General features: G+C 34.5%; 2 protein-coding genes across 5 annotated transcripts in view; one reads left to right on the plus strand and one right to left on the minus strand.

The window, feature by feature from the left end:
* The window catches only part of IQGAP2 (IQ motif containing GTPase activating protein 2), a 123,150-nt gene that overhangs the window by 70,968 nt on the left and 32,973 nt on the right, over window positions 1–19,209 (plus strand). For 2 of the 4 annotated variants that reach the window (XM_039364043.1, XM_039364044.1), the window contains exons 6-15: window positions 1,252–1,319; window positions 1,700–1,813; window positions 2,784–2,962; window positions 4,225–4,312; window positions 4,782–4,945; window positions 5,355–5,442; window positions 8,466–8,629; window positions 9,789–9,949; window positions 10,148–10,272; window positions 11,022–11,185. In XM_039364043.1, coding sequence (XP_039219977.1) covers window positions 1,252–1,319; window positions 1,700–1,813; window positions 2,784–2,962; window positions 4,225–4,312; window positions 4,782–4,945; window positions 5,355–5,442; window positions 8,466–8,629; window positions 9,789–9,949; window positions 10,148–10,272; window positions 11,022–11,185 — 1,315 coding nt within the window. Of the gene's footprint in view, window positions 1–484; window positions 560–1,251; window positions 1,320–1,699; window positions 1,814–2,783; window positions 2,963–4,224; window positions 4,313–4,781; window positions 4,946–5,354; window positions 5,443–8,465; window positions 8,630–9,788; window positions 9,950–10,147; window positions 10,273–11,021; window positions 11,186–19,209 lie in introns of all 4 variants that reach the window. The other 2 variants (XM_039364047.1, XM_039364045.1) reach the window with 2 other exon arrangements.
* Window positions 14,268–19,204, minus strand: F2RL2 (coagulation factor II thrombin receptor like 2). The gene is made up of 2 exons (XM_039364049.1): window positions 17,097–19,204; window positions 14,268–15,620 (listed from the first exon to the last, which is right to left on the minus strand). The coding sequence occupies exons 1-2, from the start codon at window positions 17,158–17,160 to the stop codon at window positions 14,527–14,529; spliced, it is 1,158 nt and encodes a 385-aa protein (XP_039219983.1). The 5' UTR covers window positions 17,161–19,204; the 3' UTR covers window positions 14,268–14,526.

Consider the following 19,209-nt stretch of genomic DNA (forward strand, 5'->3'; position numbering starts at 1 on the left):
TAAGTATGATTTTATTTTATTTTATTAATAAAATAAAGCACTTCTAAAAGTGTGCTAAAGTGAATGTTTCTTATTGATAAAAATAGAATTCCATTGCCCTCTAGTGGTCCACAATACTTCTCCCCAATTTTCTTTTTCTCTCTAGCTATTAAATATTATGCTAACCCATGATAATCATAGCAGTTGTTAAAATGTCAAAATTGAATGTATTAATGACTAATTAAGGAACTTAATTGTGCCAATTAAAATAATTGCTGAACACTAGAAAGCTATGGAATTATTCACTGGTATTTTACTAAAAATCATTGGTTCTAAGTGTAATACAAAGCTGCTTTTAAAAATTGAAATCACAAGTAGAAAATGGATAATCACAACATGCCAAATTTAGGTTCATATGTTATCTATTAAATATTTAATATTCTTTGAATCCTAGAAAATTTTAAATTACTGGAAATCTAATTTTCCTAATATTTTCTGCTTCCAGAAATGGCTGTTTTCTTTTCATGTTTGCACCCTATGTTCTAACAGCTCGGCAAATCCACAGTTACATTTACTTACAGTTAGTATATAACTTCATGTTTGTCATCTCTTTGTTTTCATTCAGGTTCAACTTTTAAAATGTTAAGCTTCTCCAAATTAAAAAAAAATCTTCCTTTTATATCTAAAATATGCCTTGGCCAGTTTTGAACTGCTTTGACCCATTCTTTTATAGCAATTTTGATAGTCCCTTGGTTAATCTTAATAAATTTCCCAAATCCTTAACAGTTGTTAACTTCACATGGCAGCTTTGTTCAGCTGTTGTCCAGATGGTTCTACTATACACATTTTGGAATGGTAATTATATAGATTTTCAAACCTCCGAAATGAAATAGGATTTCTTAGAGTAATTTCTATAGTTTTAAGTTTATTGCAGATTCTTCAGAGATTGAAGAACTGAAATATAAACATTCAAAGGTATATATATGTGAAATAAATATTACTTTCACTGTTGAGGCAATATTTTATATATATTATTTTGAACTGTCACAAAGAAAGGAGATACAGAAGTTTTACAAATCCAATTTAAAAGTGTTTTGAAAAGTATGTAGTTATTATTATTTAAGAAAGCAACCATTTCTAACAAAACTTGCAGCATTGTATAAAGATCAACACATTCATTGTACAATAAACATAAATAGGCAATACTCAACTTTAGTTAATTACTCCTATTATATTTTTGCAATTTACTTTCTTTTTCTTTCTCTCCCTCAGTTTATATTTGTTTAAACTAGGAATAGCTCCACAAATCCAGGATTTGCTTGGAAAAGTAGACTTTACAGGTACTTTTAATCTTTAACTTTTTTGTATTGAGGAAATTTCATTTTTTGAAGCTTCCACTAATTCCTTAATTGGTTAACAGTGTTCTTCTACACTTCCATCATTCTTTGTGTTTTTGTGCTGAAGTGGGTGTAAAGTAGCTATGTAAAAAATGTGCTGTATTTTACAAAGAGATGCCGAATAACAAACACTACAGTTATGTGTGCTACAGTATTTCCCATATAGAAAAAGGAGATAAGAATTAGAGGAATAATGTTTGTCTCATTTGTGTAAGTATATGTCATGCTTGATTTTGTCAGTTAATAATCTGGACAGGTTTTTTTTCTTGTATTGAAATTTCTTTTTTTCTTTCTTTTTTCTTCCTCTTGTCACGAATATTTAGAGGAAGAAATAAGTAATATGCGGAAGGAACTGGAAAAATATGGTATACAGATGCCATTATTTAATAAAATTGGAGGACTCTTGACCAGTGAGCTTTCATTGGATGAAGCTGCATGTAAGTTCCCCAAAATGTTGGGAGATGCTGTACTAACCTGTTTCCTAAAAGAGGATGATATTCCTGAAAGCTGCTTTAACTTTAAATATGAAGTGACTATCAAATTTACCAAGTAACTAGAACAAGGGCACGAAGTACTTGTTTTTGCAACTAGCTATTTTAATGTGTTATGAACTTTTTAAAGATTTACATATTTTAAAATTTTGTTTGCTATCCACATTGTGAGTTAGAAGCAGCACATCAAAAATTAGAAAAGTATCATTAACCATATAATAGCATTCAAAATAGTTAAGCTTCAAAATGTAACTACCAAGGAAAAAAATAACAAACCCTTCATCTAATTGTTTTCTAATGATCTCTTGGGATAGTTTTTTCTGTTAGTTTAGCTATGTATATTTGTAGCCTAAAAATGAAACAGGAAAGGAATAAGGGTTTCATTCAAATATCCATACCTTCGATATTCTGGTGAAGCATTTTTATTTAGATCAGGAGTCCCCAACCCCTAGGCCTCAGCCCACTACTGGACCATGAGCCATTTGGAACCGGGCCACAGAAGCAGCAGAAGAGCATGCACATTCCCACTTGCATGAGCACTGGACAACCACATGCACACACATTATATTTACGCAAGCAGCAGGTGCATGGGTCTGCTGTTCACACAAATGGAGCTGTGCATGCACTTACCAGTTGCTCGTTTGGAACTATCCCCGGTCTGCAAAGCCAGAAGGTTGGGGAACTCTGATTTAGGCTGTTCTGATTTTTTTAAAAAAAAAACTTTTGAGTATGCCTTTACATATTCCCCTTTTGCTTGCTGTCTGTTTTGTATGAAACGAGACTATTAAATAGAAATTGTGGAGAAAGCAAATTGTAAAAGTATGATAGCTAATAACAAACATTTTGGAAATTTTAATTCACTGAGACTTTTATCTTTAAATATTGAACTATTATTCTGAGTTATTCTTTTTTTCAGTGCATGCTGCAGTTATTGCAGTTAATGAAGCTATTGAGAAGGGAATTGCAAATCAGACTATCAAAACATTGCAAAATCCTAATGCCAAGTTAGTAAATGTGGATGATAATTTTGCCCATGAATATCAGAAGGAACTTTCTGGAGCAAAAAAGAAAAAACAAGAGAATGCAAAACTTAAGGTGAAGAAATAAATTATTTATTATTAACTGTATGTCATAGAATAATTAAAACATTGTCTTAAATATGCAAGTTTGTAAAACTTAAAATGTCAAATTTATCAATGCTAGTAAATAATTTTTTGCACATAAAACAAGTTTGTTTTATTTGTATGCCATGTAATTGCCCAAAAGATCAATCTTATCACATATTAATATATTAATAAATGAGGAAAAAATGCCTGTACAAAAATACATAAAAGAATCAAACAAAATAAAAAAGATAAATCTAAATTTAAAACAGCGTTTCCCAAAATTAGGAAGTAGACCTGCTGACTGGTATATTCCTGGGGTGTGGTGATATGGGAAGAAATAATAGCCTGGCCTCAAAAGGTACCTGGAAGAATAAAGCATTAGCTAATTTGGGTTGGTTCCTTTTTTCCTCTCTAGGAAAACATACCTTGAATGCAAATAGGGAGGGGGCGGAAAATTTACAAAAATGTCTTAGACAGATGTTTTCTGTCTGTCTTATTCACATGACTATAAAAGAGGGAGAAGGAGAATCAAAACTAGGCTTGTAAGATTTTATTACTATAGCCAATCTAAATAAAAGTACAGTATGAAAAGTCTATTTCTTACTCTGGTCTTATTCTGGCGTTCCAGGTAGACCTGGTAGGGCTGACACTTATTAAGATGAGATTAAGTAACAAAGTTTATTTTTCAAGACTTGGAATCCTCAGAGAATATTTTAAAAAGGAGGCCCATTTACCAATTCTGCTGTGCCAAAGGTGTAATAAAGATTAAGAAATACAATATAGACTGTTCAATTTATATTCCAATTTGGTTCAGTATAGAAAATTTAAAATATTAGAATGGTATAAAAAGATATTAGTTTTAAAAACTGAATATATCTTTACATTATATAATATTTTTTTGAATTTATCACTAATCTCTATGTAAAGAATTACATTATTCTACATAGGGAAGGGGTAGCAAAGAAAATAATTATTCATACAGGAAAGATAGTTACCTTAGATTTATTTTTGAATTATAGATAAATGTTCACTTTCTGTTGATAAAGTGACTATTGATATAGTGAAAAGACTGAGGAATATTATAACTTGTGTTTGAAAAGTAATTATTTCTTTCTAAATTCAGTCAAAATATATCTTTGTGTGTTACATGCTTTTGTATGTGAGTTTTCCTCCCGTATGTGTTCACCACCTCCTTTTTGAAATCAGGAATAACTCTGTCCTTCTTTCTGTGATGGTAATTGTTGCTTTTAGAGTGACTCAATTTTGGAAGAGGAAAGAGATGTATATGAAGAATTGCTTACACAAGCTGAAATCCAGGGAAACATCAATAAGGTCAACCGTGAGTATTCTTCCCTCTTATGAAAACATTGATCCCTGACATAACCACTCTTAATATTAGTGGGAAGTACCAGTATGTATTATTTTCTCACACTGGCATAGATTATTATTTCATCAGTAATATGTCAATCTTTCAGAGATTTTTTGCTGTTAATAGTACTAATTCTGGACAAGGACATTCTTCTTTGCCCTTTTGCATTCTCAATAACAATAGAAGCATTATGATTCTAGTCTGCTTTACCTACTTTTTCTCCTCTTCTGCCAGCTGCAAAGTTCTGTAAATTTTGACCCCTCTTACATGTTGCATTTTAGTGTTGGATTTAAGAAGTGTCTATTCTGAAGTGTCCTTGCATGCTTGCCCAGCAGGATTTGATGCAAGTTCTCTTAAACAACTGCATGTATCAAACGGCTAAAAGAAAAAAAGAACCTTTATAATATTTTGCTTTCTGTAAGCACTGTTTTCCTTTCAGTTCACATAGCTTTAGCCCAAGTGAATGAGGCTATTGACATGCAAGATGAAGTGGCACTAATGGCAGGCTTGAACAACCCAGCTCTGAGCCTGCTTGAAGTTCTGCTGCAAAATTCCTCCTGGTACCTAGCACAGTTATTTGATACTAAAGAGCAGAGAACACAGGTAACTGATTATAACGTGCTAGAGTGACACCGAAATCGCTTAACTTTAAAGTGTGATTTCAGTCTTGATACTTAGGCCTTCTTACAAATAGAAAAGAGGGGATTTCAAAATACTTTATATATAATATTGCAATAATTTACTCTTAATTTAACTTGGAAACATAGTATTTTCTAAGGTTAGATATAAACAGAGAAAAATCTAACTTAATTTGAAAAAAGTCAAAATTGTCTGTTCTAAGAAATATTTCTATTTGCTTTATGAAAGGGCACCATATTTTTTATAAGGACAGCCTAATATTAATGTCCTTAAAGCTGGTATCCACCTAATAGTTTTGATTATTATAGTATTGATTACTTATTTGCCTTTTAATTAAAATGCAGTAAGAAATGTTTTCCCCCTAATCTGTTAGATAGCAGGGGTTCCAATTATCCTCGACAAAAATGAGATACAGAATGAAGTTAGTGTTGCCAATGAGGAATCAGACTCTCACAAATTTAGTGAGTAACTTGTTAATTTTCACTTATAACTTCACCTCATGGTAAAATTTAAGATTAAGCAGTTATAGTGATAAAATATGAATCCAATTATATTTTATCTAAGCTAGTTCCATGGTGCTTTTTGTCATTTTTGCTTTGTTGTCACATTGGTTTCATTATTTGGTTCAGTAGCTAATTCCCCCCCTCCATACACACACTATTGTGTTCTTAATCCAGTTCAGTTACTGGGTTAATTACACTTTGCCGCATAACAGATAGAATTTACTTACCCATCTCAGTTATTTTGTATTATTAAGTTAGTGTGGCAACAAATAGAATTTTGAAAGTATGGCATGCTTCTATAATATATTACTTAAAAGGGAATATGCGTAATTTATAGTTGAAGTTCTTTTTCTTTGAACACTATGTTTAAGAGGGTTCTAAATTTGCAGTTGCCTTTCTGTCAATTGCTCTTTGCTTCTTGAGATATTAGAGATTTTCTTCTAGACGTTGATTTGAGCTCACTTCATTTCATGCTTTCTTTGTTTAACTTAAGAGCAATTTATTCTCCATAATATTTGAATTGAATTCTTGAACATAATCATTTTTGCTTGTTATATATGCATAAGTTGACTTATTGAGCAGAATTTCTTTAGAGGTAGATATTTTTTATTTGCATGTCTGTATTTTGTTCCATTATTTTGAAACACTAAATGAAAATATTAATTATGTAAAGAAAACCATTAGTTTATCAAGTGTTGTTCTTCAGTCTAAGAATGTAATTATATTACATGGAGTGGGTTATCCAGTAGAGCCTTATATATTTGGAGTAATCAAAGCACACGTGCAATAGCTCTTGCCTGATATAATTTCCCATTTACTTCAGCATCTACAGTGGGGCAAAAAAGTATTTAGTCAGCCACCAATTGTGTAAGTTCTCCCACTTAAAAAGATGAGAGAGGCCTGTAATTGTCATCATAGGTAGACCTCAACTATGAGAGACAAAATGAAAAAACAAATCCAGACAATTACATTGTCTGATTTGGAAAGAATTTATTTGCAAATTATGGTGGAAAATAAGTATTTGGTCACCTTCAAACAAGCAAGATTTCTGGCTCTCACAGACCTGTAACTTCTTCTTTAAGAGTATCCTCTGTCCTCCACTCATTACCTGTATTAATGGCACCTGTTTGAACTTGTTATCAGTATAAAAGACACCTGTCCACAACCTCAAACAGTCACACTCTAAACTCCACTATGGTGAAGACCAAACAGCTGTCAAAGGACACCAGAAACAAAATTGTAGACCTGCACCAGGCTGGGAAGACTGAGTCTGCAATAGGCAAGCAGCTTGCTGTGAAGAAATCAACTGTGGGAGCAATAATTAGAAAATGGAAGACATACAAGACCACTGATAATCTCCCTTGATCTGGGGCTCCACGCAAGATCTCACCCCGTGGGGTCAACATGATCACAAGAACGGTGAGCAAAAATCCCAGAACCACAAGGGGGGACCTAGTGAATGACCTGCAGAGAGCTGGGACCAACATAACAAAGGCAACCATCAGTAACACACTACACTGCCAGGGACTCAGATCCTGCAGTGCCAGATGTGTCCCCCTGCTTAAGCCAGTACATGTCCGGACCCGTCTGAAGTTTGCTAGAGAGCATTTGGATGATCCAGAAGAGGATTGGGAGAATGTCCTATGGTCAGATGAAACCAAAGTAGAACTATTTGGTAGAAACACAACTCGTCATGTTTGGAGGAGAGAGAATGCTGAGTTGTATCCAAAGAACACCATACCTACTGTGAAGCATGGGAGTGGCAACATCATGCTTTGGGGCTGTTTCTCTGCAAAGGGACCAGGACAACTGATCCGTGTACAGGAAAGAATGAATGGGGCCATGTTTCGTGAGATTTTGAGTGCAAACCTCCTTCCATCAGCAAGGGCATTGAAGATGAAACGTGGCTGGGTCTTTCAGCATGACAATGATCCCAAACACACCCCCTGGGCAATGAAGGAGTGGCTTTGTAAGAAGCATTTCAAGGTCCTGGAGTGGCCTAGCCAGTCTCCAGATCTCAACCCCATAGAAAACCTTTGGAGGGAGTTGAAAGTCCGTGTTGCCCAGCGACAGCCCCAAAACATCACTACTCTAGAGGAGATCTGCATGGAGGAATGGACCATCATACCAGCAACAGTGTGTGCCAACCTTGTGAAGATTTACAGAAAACGTTTGACCTCTGTCATTGCCAACAAAGGATATATAACAAAGTATTGAGATGAACTTTTGATATTGACCAAATACTTATTTTCCACCATAATTTCAAATAAATTCTTTCCAAATCAGACAATGTGATTATCTGGATTTGTTTTCTCATTTTGTCTCTCATAGTTGAGGTCTACCTATGATGACAATTACAGGCCTCTCTCATCTTTTTAAGTGGGAGAACTTGCACAATTGGTGGCTGACTAAATACTTTTTTGCCCCACTGTATCTCAGGTTGCGAATGTATCAGAAAATTAGTTGCATTTGCTGATTTTAATGTAATATGTTAAGAATAGAATTTTAAAAACCGCTGTTTTATTTTGAAGAGAAAACTAACTTCTGTCCTTTATAGTAATCCAGCTCTCACATACAAATTAATATTGAGTTGGTCACTTTTCTTATCTCCTTGATCTTTGATTATATAATTTTAAAAAGAAGCATTAGATTATGCTTCTTAAATTTAAAATAACCAAAGGTCAAAGAAATAAAATTATTTTAATTAAATTATTTCATAAAAACCTGTCAAATTAGTCAATTAAATATAAAGTATAAGCTTGCATGGTTAGGAGCACCTTTCGCTTAGAATATTTTTTTTTAGATTTTTTTTCCTTTTGGTAGTTTTCAACAAATTTCTGTGGCATAATTAGCTTCAAACAAAAGACTTAACAATTTTCTTCTTCTATATCATTAGAAATACCAAATATACAATCTATATAGTAGTATGCAGTGCAACAGGGTTAACTGGGTTTTCGGATATTTCTATTTTTTGACACTAGAACTTATTGCAGTTGACAATATTAACATTGCAATTCGTAACTGTGACTCAAACATGACAATTGCTGCTTTAATGAAACCTGAAGCCCAGTTACCTGAAGTTTACCCTTCTGCTGCCTCTGTCTATCAGACTGAACTCTTCAATCTTCAGCAACAGAATGCTATGGTAAGATGGAAGCTGTTTGAATATGTTCCCAAACCCAACTTGTTGGAAAATAGATATACTAAATATCTATAATTTCGTCTGTGACTTTTAAACACGCACTTTCTGCAAAGACTTGTATTAATTCTTGGTTGTCAGTGTGTTTGCACAAACATGTATTCAATTTAGAAGATAGATTAAAAAAAAAATACCAGATTTTTGAAATGGGTAGGTTTGTTTCTAAAGTCATATGTAGTCCTAACTTAATAGTTCTGTTCTTGTACCAGGCTTTATCTCACAAATTTTGGTCAAAATTAGCTGACTAATTTTGCTGCTGATTTTAACGTACCAAAATTTCCTTCAGTTTAGGATGGACTTGGCATCCCTGATAGCTTAGTCTTTGGTCATCATGACCAACCTTAAGAAATCCTTTCTTTACTATTAATAGTTGGTCACCAATGTTTTTCTATTGCAGAGACCTTGTCAGGCCTCTTTCTATTTCAGATTTTGCTCCTTGCAGGTCAGCAGTTGCTCTATATTCGAACAATTTAGCTGTTGTAGCTGGGAGGCAATATGTGCTTTCAAAGCAGTTGTTCTTACAACAGGATTGATTTTCCTAATTTTCCTGTCAAAATTAATACAGAGAAGGAAAAAAGGAAGAAGGGTAAAAAAAGATGATATGGAGTGTTTGAAGAAAGGATAGCATGGAGAGAAGCAAAGAAAGAGAGTAAAATGCCTATAAAAGAATTTGCTTGTTCATTGATGTTTTGTTAATAAAATAAAAATGAAATAAAATTAAAATATATATGTAATTCAGAGAAATATGCAAGCTAATAATTATTTTATTTTCTGATAGTTAAAGTTAGGCTTTCTTAATTTTTTTTAGGAATTCTAATTTTGAGTAAGCAAAACTTGACGTCTAATGTGTACTGTGAATGAAAATAATTCTCAAATGTCTATTGAGGCAATATTTAGGTCAGTTAAGATGTTTGCAAATTATATGTAAGTTTTTGCATTTCTACAATGAAATTTAAAAGCTTACATATTATTTTGTAAAATGCACTTTGCTTATTAGATGTATTACTTTAATATTGGTACTTAGATTTTTCAGGGTTAAACCATAACTCATTTTTTTACATATTGAAAACTTTGTTTTCTTACTGATCTGAATATATTTCTACAGAAATACTTAGCTCATGATGAACTGTCTATTGCTGTTGAAATGCTCTCAGCTGTCGTGCTGTTAAATCAGGCTTTGGAAAGCAAGAACATAGAGGCAATAAAAGCACACCTCAGCAACTCATCCATTGGCTTTAACAATGTGGAGGAAGAGAACTTGCAACGGTAAAAACATTAATTACAGATGTATTTCTGTGACTTATTTACCACTTATATTTTAAGAAGATTGTTTAATTACACAAATTCTATAATTTAATGTTGCTTTACTGTGTGGAATTGTTCATTAAACTATGATAATCTTTTAGCTAATCTAATTCTAGGTTACAGTACAAAACAAACAACTTTTTAATTATTTCTTCACAGTTGTGCTGACACCTTGCTGTCTATTAAATTAGAGGCTTTGTCTCAAGGACAACAATATTTAAGCTGGAATGACATCCAGAACTGTATTGATATGGTTAATACACAAATTCAAGAAGAAAATGATAGTAAGTATTCTGGTACATTTAACTGTTGGTTCATACATTTCAATAATAAAATACTGATCAGTGTATAATTTATGCTAAATAGCATTAATTTATTAACAATACTCAGTTCGTTTAAAAAAAAATTACAGGATTGTGAGATTGCAAACCATAACAACAATTGGTCAACCAAAAAATACATGTTAAATGTTTTATAGTGTGTTGGCAGAAAAAAACCTCTCCCTTTTATTTATTGAATATAGGGAAGATCATCTTCACTTCCACTACCAAACCCATTTAAAAAACAGTTTGGAGAGAATTCAGTTATAGTGGCAGACTGTTTTATTAATGGTAGACTTCCTATGCTTCAAATAAATTGAGCATCTTTGTTCCAAAAATAGCATAAAGTCATGCAAGTGTTAATCTAGCTTTTATTGTTAGAATCAAGCAGATAATGTACAGATGTTCTGCAGATATTTGGAGAATTAGGCCAAAAAAATGGGTTTCAAATTGCTCTTCCTCAAGTTATAGTTCACTCATTTATATTCTCATATTGATGGCCAATTAAAATTGCTTAAGACTACCAAGTAATTTTGATATGCTTCTTTCAACCAGCCATTCTTAAATAAAAGTATATTTTCATGTATTTTAAAAATGTAACAATTAAAAACTGAATAATAAATGTGGAATTAGTTTAAAACACTTTGAATATTGATACATAACTACAGTTAAATTTCTTTAATAAGATAATAACTATACACTTTTTTTTTTAGAAATTTTGGCAGTGGGTTTTATTAATGAGGCTATTGATCGAGGAAATCCAATAAGAACACTAGAAACCCTGCTGTTTCCCACAGCAAAATTGCAGAATGTAAAAGAAGCAAATGCCTGGCATTATCAAGCAGTTCTGAACAATGCAAAAACACGCAAATGTCAGGTAGACAATTTTCAGTACTTTTTTCCTATTTTGTCAAAGTTTTTGATAATTCATTGCAATTATTTATTACAATATATTGATGGCATCTCTGGAAGATGTAAATCTCCTATAATCTCTCTCCCTCAAAATGTAGACAAAACAATTTGTTTCTGCATATTCTGTGGAGTTTTGGGGTGCTAGGGAGTTATGAATTGTCCTCAGCTTGACATTTTCAAATATCTAATTGTCTTCTCAGTAATGAATTTGAAGAGACTATGAGGTCTGTTATGCATTGTTTAAATAATATTGTACCAGTATCACAATTTTAATAAAATTCTTAGGATTGGCTTTTTAAGAATTTGCACAATGGATTTGGGGGTTACTAAAAAATTCCTTGCATCTTTGTGGATGTTTCATTCTGTAACAGATATATGCTTAGGTTAAGGTGGTGATCTGAGAATGGGCAGTTTGTAATCTTACACATAACTCAACCCTGCTTTACACCCATGCCTAGAGTGAGGGAAAAATTTATTTGATCCCCTGTTGATTTTGTATGTTTGCCCACTGACAAAGAAATTTTAATTTTAATGATAGATTTATTTTAACAGTGAGAGATAGAATAACAACAAAAAAATCCAGAAAAACACATTTCAAAAAAGTTATAAAATGATTTGCATTTTAATGAGTGAAATAAGTATTTGATCTATCAGCAAGATTTCTAGCTCCCAGGTGTCTTTTATATGGGTAATGAGCTGAGATTAGGAGCACTCTTTTAAAGGGAGTGCTCCTAATCTCAGCCTGTTACCTGTATAAAAGACACCTATCCACAAAAGCAATCAATCAATCAGATTTCAAATTCTCCACCATGGCCAAGATCATAGAGCTGTCCAAGGATGTCAGGGACAATATTGTAGACCTACACAAGGCTTGGTGAGAAGGTGGCAACAGTTGGGGCAATTATTCACAAATGGAAGAAACACAAAATAACTGTCAATCTCCCTCGGGGCTCTCTCATGGGATTTCAGTGATCATGAGAATGGTAAGAAATCAGCCCAGTACTACACGGGAAGATCTTGTCAATCATCTTAAGGCAGCTGGGACCATAGTCACCAAGAAAACAATTGGTAACACACTACGCCGTGAAGGACTGAAATCCTGCAGCGCCCACAAGGTCCCCCTGCTCAAGAAAGCACATGTACAGGCCCGTCTGAAGTTTGCCAATAAACATCTGAATGATTCAGAGGAGAACGGGGTGAAAGTGTTGTGGTCAGCTGAGATCAAAATCAAGCTCTTTGGCAGCAATTCAACTTGCCATGTTTGGAGGAGGAGGAATGCTGCCTATGACCCCAAAAATACCATCCCCACCGTCAAACATGGAGATAGAAGCATTATACTTTGGGATATTTTTCTGCTAAGGGACAGAACAGGACAACTTCACCGTATCAAAGGGACGATGGATGAGACCATGTGCCGTCAAATCTTGGGTGAGAACCTCCTTCCCTCAGCCAGGGCATTGAAAATGGGTTGTGGGGGGGTATTCCAGCATGGCAATGACAAAACACACGGCCAAGGCAACAAAGGAGTGGCTTAAGAAGCAGCACATTAAGGTCCTGGAGTGGCCTAGTCAGTCTTCAGACCTTAATCCCATAAAAATCTGTGAAGGGAGCTGAAGGTTTGAGCTGCCAAACGTCAGCCTCGAAACCTTAATGACTTGGAGAGAATCTGCAAAAAGGAGTGAGACAAAATCCCTCCTGAGATGTGTGCAAACCTGGTGGCCAACAACAAGAAACGTCTGACCTCTGTGATTGCCAACAAGGGTTTTGCTATCAAGTACTAAGTCATGTTTTGTGAAGGGGTTAAATATTTATTTCAATCATTAAAATGCAAATTTATAACTTTTTTGAAATGTGTTTTTCTGGATGTTTTTGTTGTTATTCTGTCTTTCACTGTTAAAATAAACCTACCATTAAAATTACAGACTGATCATTTCTTTGTCAGTGGGCAAACGTGCAAAATCAACAGGGGATCAAATAATTTTTCCCCCTCACTGTATCTACATGAAAAAATAATCACAACATATTGTCAAAGCATGAAATCTGTTGCACACTTATGAAAGGATATAGCTGTACTGTCCTGCAGTCCTATGATGCAAAAGTGGAATTACTCTCATTTTTTTATTTCTTACTACAAGGGTATGTTACTCAAGGACCAGAACAAAAACTAAATTTTATTTCATTTATATTTAAATTTAGCTAAAATATAGTTAATATGTTACATGCACAATAGGTTTTTTTCATGTCCTATTAAAAATTATAATTTGATATCATCTATGGAGAGTTTCAGTATACGGATCATGGTTGTTGCATAATAGATAGATTAGTCTGAACTAATTCTTCCATTTTCCTATCCCCACCCCAACATCCAGCCAGATGAAGCTTCTTGGATGAAAAACAAAACATCTTCCTCAAGGGGGAAAAACATAGTCAAAACATTTGAAAGCCACATACTACTCTAGGGTTTAGAGTAGAGTAATAAACAACTCTGTTTATTATGTTTGCCGTATTGTCTCGCTGCTATTATGTCAAGCAGTACATGCAGTCTTCCAGTTTAGCAATACAATTTGGGAAATGCCCATAAACTAGGAGCAACTAAGACTGTACAAATCATCTGGAAGACGGATTTCCTTGTGGCATGGCTACATAGAACGTACCACTTCTCAAAGAATTTTGGTACCTACATCCTTTAGGGCTTGGTGCAGCTGGACTACTTGTAGTATGTCTGTGGTACTCAAAGGCCTTCCATTGAGACTCAGAATGTGAAAGGCTCTTGAAGCCGTCACTTTCCAAATGTTTGTGTAACCAGTAGCTTTAATGCTTAAATGAAGTGTGTGTGTGTTTTCATTGCTACCTTGTTGATTTTTTAAAAAAATGATTAAATATTAAGGTGGTCAACAAGTTGAAGATTACTTAATTAATCTGATAATTAACAGCATTCAAATTTAGCCAAGTAATCATTAAAACTAAACATTAAATCATAACGTAAGTTACTTTTTGAGATTTTTAAGAAATATAATATTGCTTAAACTTAAAGAATCACTCATTGCTGTAGAAAAAGTCCAGATATTTATTTTTGTTGTCAATTATGAAGATACGCTACAACCAAACCATGATCAAACCAAACTAAAAGTGTGTAATTTTTAACCCTGTTAATGAAATATTTTCCTGAGTAGTATAATAATGAATAGCTTTAAGTATTTGCATATAATTTGATGTTTGACGTTATAAAAATAGAAGTCTTAAATAGGTAATTTTGTCAAAAAATTATGTATCTGTAACCTTTTCAAATATCACAAGAGAGGTATATCATGTTTTTTCTTCCTGAACTATTTTAACCATGGTGAGATAGGTCTTGGTGTTGTCATTGACTCTGGACATCAAGAAATAAAGGAAAGGATCAAGACAACTATTCAGGCTGCTTAGACATAAAGCAATCAGATAAAAGAAATATAAATTATCTTTAGAACTGTAATAATAATTCAGATGATGAGCAATCAGTATAACATTGCTGGGAATATAACAAATAGCAAAAATGCTGAGGACAAGAAGACTAACTTTGATGTACCAGAACCACTTTTGTTCATAAACCTTGAGTGTTCGAATAATTGAAATGTAACAAAAAATAACAGCGCAAAGTGGAATTATAAATCCAAATACTGCAAGGAAGATAAAGTAGTAGTGTTGGAAAGGGAGCATAGTTTCACAGACATTAAAAACATCATGGCAGGTAGTGATATTTAGCTGGTTCAGATGATAGCTTTGTTTCATGATTATCAAAGGCAACATATATAAAAAAACCACTGTCCACACTACCCCACAAGTTAAAGTAGCTAAGAACTGTTTAGGTAGAGTCCTGAAGGTAAATGGGTGAACAATGGCCATGTAACGGCTGATGCTGATACCAGTGAGAAGCAGGGTGGAGCAGTACGTATTTCCATAGAAGACAGCAGTCATGATCCGACACATTGCTTCTCCGAATATCCAGTTATTGCCATTCAGGTGGTATACAATTCTGAATGGCAGCATTATACAGAAAAGGAAATCTGAAATAGCCAAATTTGTGTAGAATATGGCAGTACGGACTGATCTGATTCTGAAAAATAGCATCCACAGTGTTACGACATTGGCTGGTACTCCTATTAAGACAACAGCTGTGTATATAGCTGGTAACATCTTCACACTCAGTGAGCTAGTAAGGTATTCCATGGTGATATTATTTACTTTCAATGATGAGATGTTGGATATCTCCATAGGACACTTTTCTTTTTTGTGATTGGTCAGTCCATCTAGGGCGGAAATAGGTATCGGCTCATACATGTCTTGTGGAGTGCCATAGAAAGTCTTAATGGGATGCGATTTATCATATCGAAAGTTTAAGCTGCTGTTGCTACATTTGTTTCCTAAAAATTGGAGGGGAAAAGGAAATGTAAACTACAACAGAAATAAACAGTGATTTTTAAAAATTACTTTCTCCATGAAGAAGATTTATTCCACAAGTATTAACAAGAGAGTGACATTTCTAAATTAGTTTAAGAAAGAAAATAGAGGAGTGGAAAAGTACCCTGTTTATCAAATAAGCTTTGTTTCTTCTGCATTATGTTGGGGAATAAAATTAGTTGTGTTTAGGATTACAACTTTAGACTATTTAAGTGATATTTAGGATGATAGAAAGTTTTACTCTTTCCTCCAGAATTTCACATCAGGACTTGATTTATATTAATTGAACTAACTGTAATATAGAAAATAGCCTGCTGTAGTTCAGGAAAGCTTATGCCTTTTAGTAAAATTTGTTAATTTGAAATTGATGGAACAGTCGGCCAGTCTGTCTGTCTCCCTATCTACCTCTAGCAAACAAGAGCAATCTACAGCTCTCAGCCAGGTTTCAAAAGTTCTTGGCAAGACCGTGCAGGCCACTGTTAAGAGTTATTTGCCCGTTTAAGTCTGCTATTCTGGAATGGGAGAAGAGGGGTAAATAACTCTTAGTGGAAGATAAAGACATTGGAAGGTGGGTGAGGGGGCAGAATGAGAATTGGCTCCGTAAAATCCTGCAGTTCTCAATGGATTAAAGGTAGTCCTTGACTTATGACCACAATTGAGCCCATAATTTCTGTTGCTAAACGAGACAGTTGTTAAGTGAATTTTGCTCCATTATATGACTTTTCTTGAAACAGTTATTAAGTGAATCACTGACATTATTAAGTTAGTAACATGGTTGTTAAGTGAATCAGGCTTCCCCATTGACTTTGCTTTTCAGAAGTTCACAAAAAATGATCATATGACCTTGGGACACTGCAACCGTTATAAATATGAGTCAATTGCCAAACATTTGAATTTTGATCATGTGATCATAGAGATGCTACAACTGTTGTAAGTGTGAAAAACAGTCATAAGTCACTTTTTTCAGTGCCATTGTAACTTTGAACAGTCACTGGATGAACTGTTGTAAGTTGAGGACTACCTGTATTCCAGAGGGAATGTAGCCCTTTATAAGAAAGAAAGATTGTCCACCCCTGTGTAATAGAATGCTTCTCAAATGGATGTATTTTTTTAAAAAAAAAACTATTCAGAACTATACTTAATAAATAGCTGAAGTGCTTAAGAACAAAAGGTATGTTTTTCCTTCTTTCTGAATTTACTTTTAAGTGATTGCTAATCTATGTATAATAGGACATACCAGTAATGGTAATGCAATAATGTTTTCTATCCAAGTCCCTTGACTGAAAAAGCATTAATTTGAAAGGGAAATTAATCTGATTTGAGATCTTGTTTAACAATCTGTTTGAGCCTGTATGCTTGTTTTCTCTCATTAGATGACCTAATTGCCAACAAAATAAAAGGGGACAAGTTACTGACACACAAAAACACAGATATCCTACCTTTCCGGCACAAACAGGAGGACAGATAGAAAAAACTAGTTGTCAATAGGAGCCAGGTTTTCATTGTAGCAGTGATCTTAATTTTCTAGAATGGGCATTTTAACTTGTAGAGTCTTGCTTAATCCCCATTTTAATGAAAAAAGCTCAAAGCATCAGATCTATTTACTGAACTCATCCTGTATGTAGCAATTTTGCTGAAAATAGCTGATTTGTCCTTTTTATAGTGAGAAGGGTATGATGCATCAGAATGCGGAAGTGGGCGTGACTGCTTAAACTTTCAATCAACACGGACAAGAATTAACTCTTGAAGTACTATTAGTAGAGAGTAGAATATTTATTTTGTACAAATTGTGACCGAATTTACAAACATTTGTTTACATTTTACAGTGTCTCTTTACATTTTCATTGGAACATAGAGTTACCAGACATGAAGGGCAAAAATATACAAAACCCCTGCTTTCTTCTAGTGATTGAATGGGTTTTTATGGTCCAGATTTGGTAATCCTATCTACAATTGGAAAGAGAAGTCATAGCTAGAGCATGTAGCATTATCTAGCAAGCAAACAGTACATTTTAACAAAATTGTATATGTCTGAGAGAATGAACTGGAGAATCAACTGGATTGTAAAAATAACATTATAGCATTTTAATAAGGAATTTGTTCTTGGTACAAAGGAAGAACTGACTATTAAAAGAGGATGCTGCTTCTTTGAACTGTAGATGCATCCGTTAGTCACATCCTTAGCCATGGAGCTGTATTCCAGTCCAGGAGCTGTGTACATAAAATATTTTCTGAATTATCCTTAGGAAGCTATAATATGACAATAACTGAAAGAGATACAAGTGGTCTTCCCTTTGGGAAACTTCTGTCTTTATACCAAATTTGCCTTAATTTTGGAGTCTTCTTGTTACATTGCCTTTCTGTAGGCTAGTTTTGCCTTTCTTTTTCATACTTCTTGCTTAACTCCTTGTGCTGCTTTTTCTCAGGGCTGAATGTGGCTACTTAGCTGCTTCCTTTCAAGAATAAGGGGTCCATAGTACTTTTGGAGCTTGCTTGTTTTCTTGCAGATGTTTAATTACCTAGTTAATAGCACCATTGATGTTACCTAGTTTGGGTAATGAAACGTCTACAAGGAACCAAGCTCAGAGACCACCAAGGACTCCTCATTTCAACCCTGAACTAGAAATATTCTTTATTGCTCCTTTCAGGAAACTTGAAACTACAAGCTAACTTTTCTTATGGTATCTGATTCAGCTTCATGTTTTTCACTGGGAATACATTTTAAATATGCATGCCTGCTTTTTTAATTATTATAGCATCACTCAATCCATGTTTTACATAAGTTCAAATATATAAGTAGAAAATTAGAATTATAAAAACTGAATATAACTCTCAATTATGGTTTTAAGAACAAATTAACACATCAAACTCATATATCTTATCTGATACAGTAATGATAATGTGACTTTCATGAACTGACATTGTTCTAGGCCAGTGATGGTGAACCTTTTAGAGACTGAATGCCCCAAAACTGCCCCCTGCCCTACCCCCCAACCGCCAATAGGGCCATCCACCACCTCCACGGCCCGCCGCAGCAGATCACCCAGGCGGCCCAGCAGCATCATGGCAGCCATGCCCTCCGCCCGTGCCCCATAGCATCATCTGCATGTGGCGGAGCATGAGGGCGGAGTCTTCCTGGCTGCCATGTCCCTGGCTGCGCTGTTCCGTGCAGGCCACGTCCAGGATCAACTCTCCTCTGGGGGGGCTGCTGGTCAGGAGGGAGCCGCGGGGGGAGACAGGGCTTGGGCAACGGTGTGCATGCCCACAGAGAAGGCTCTGAGTGCCGCCTCTGGCACGCATGCCATAGGTTCGCCACCACTGTTCTAGGCATTCTGTACAATAGAGATAATTCAAGGTAAGTTGTGTTGAGAATTAATAGGTATTCTGGGAAGGAAAGGGAGAGGAGGCCTCCCTTTGCAATTAATGCTTATCAGGCCTTTAATTTTCATAAGACAAATTCATACCAGTAGCCCCCTTTTAAAATAGCTTAATAATCTTGGGATATTTTGGTTGACCAAGTTAAGTTTTCAGAAATTGTAATGTTTAGGTTTA

This window comes from Crotalus tigris, unplaced genomic scaffold (assembly GCF_016545835.1).
Source record: "Crotalus tigris isolate CLP2741 ecotype Arizona unplaced genomic scaffold, ASM1654583v1 scf7180000019642.961951, whole genome shotgun sequence".
NCBI lineage: Eukaryota > Metazoa > Chordata > Lepidosauria > Squamata > Viperidae > Crotalus > Crotalus tigris.

Excerpts from the sequence above, each read along its gene's own strand:
- F2RL2 (XM_039364049.1), bottom strand. The coding sequence starts at position 17,160 with ATGAAAACCTGGCTCCTATTGACAACTAGTTTTTTCTATCTGTCCTCC. Across the intron at positions 15,621-17,096 it reads CTCCTGTTTGTGCCGGAAAG|GAAACAAATGTAGCAACAGC; the intron begins GTAGGATATCTG and ends TCCAATTTTTAG.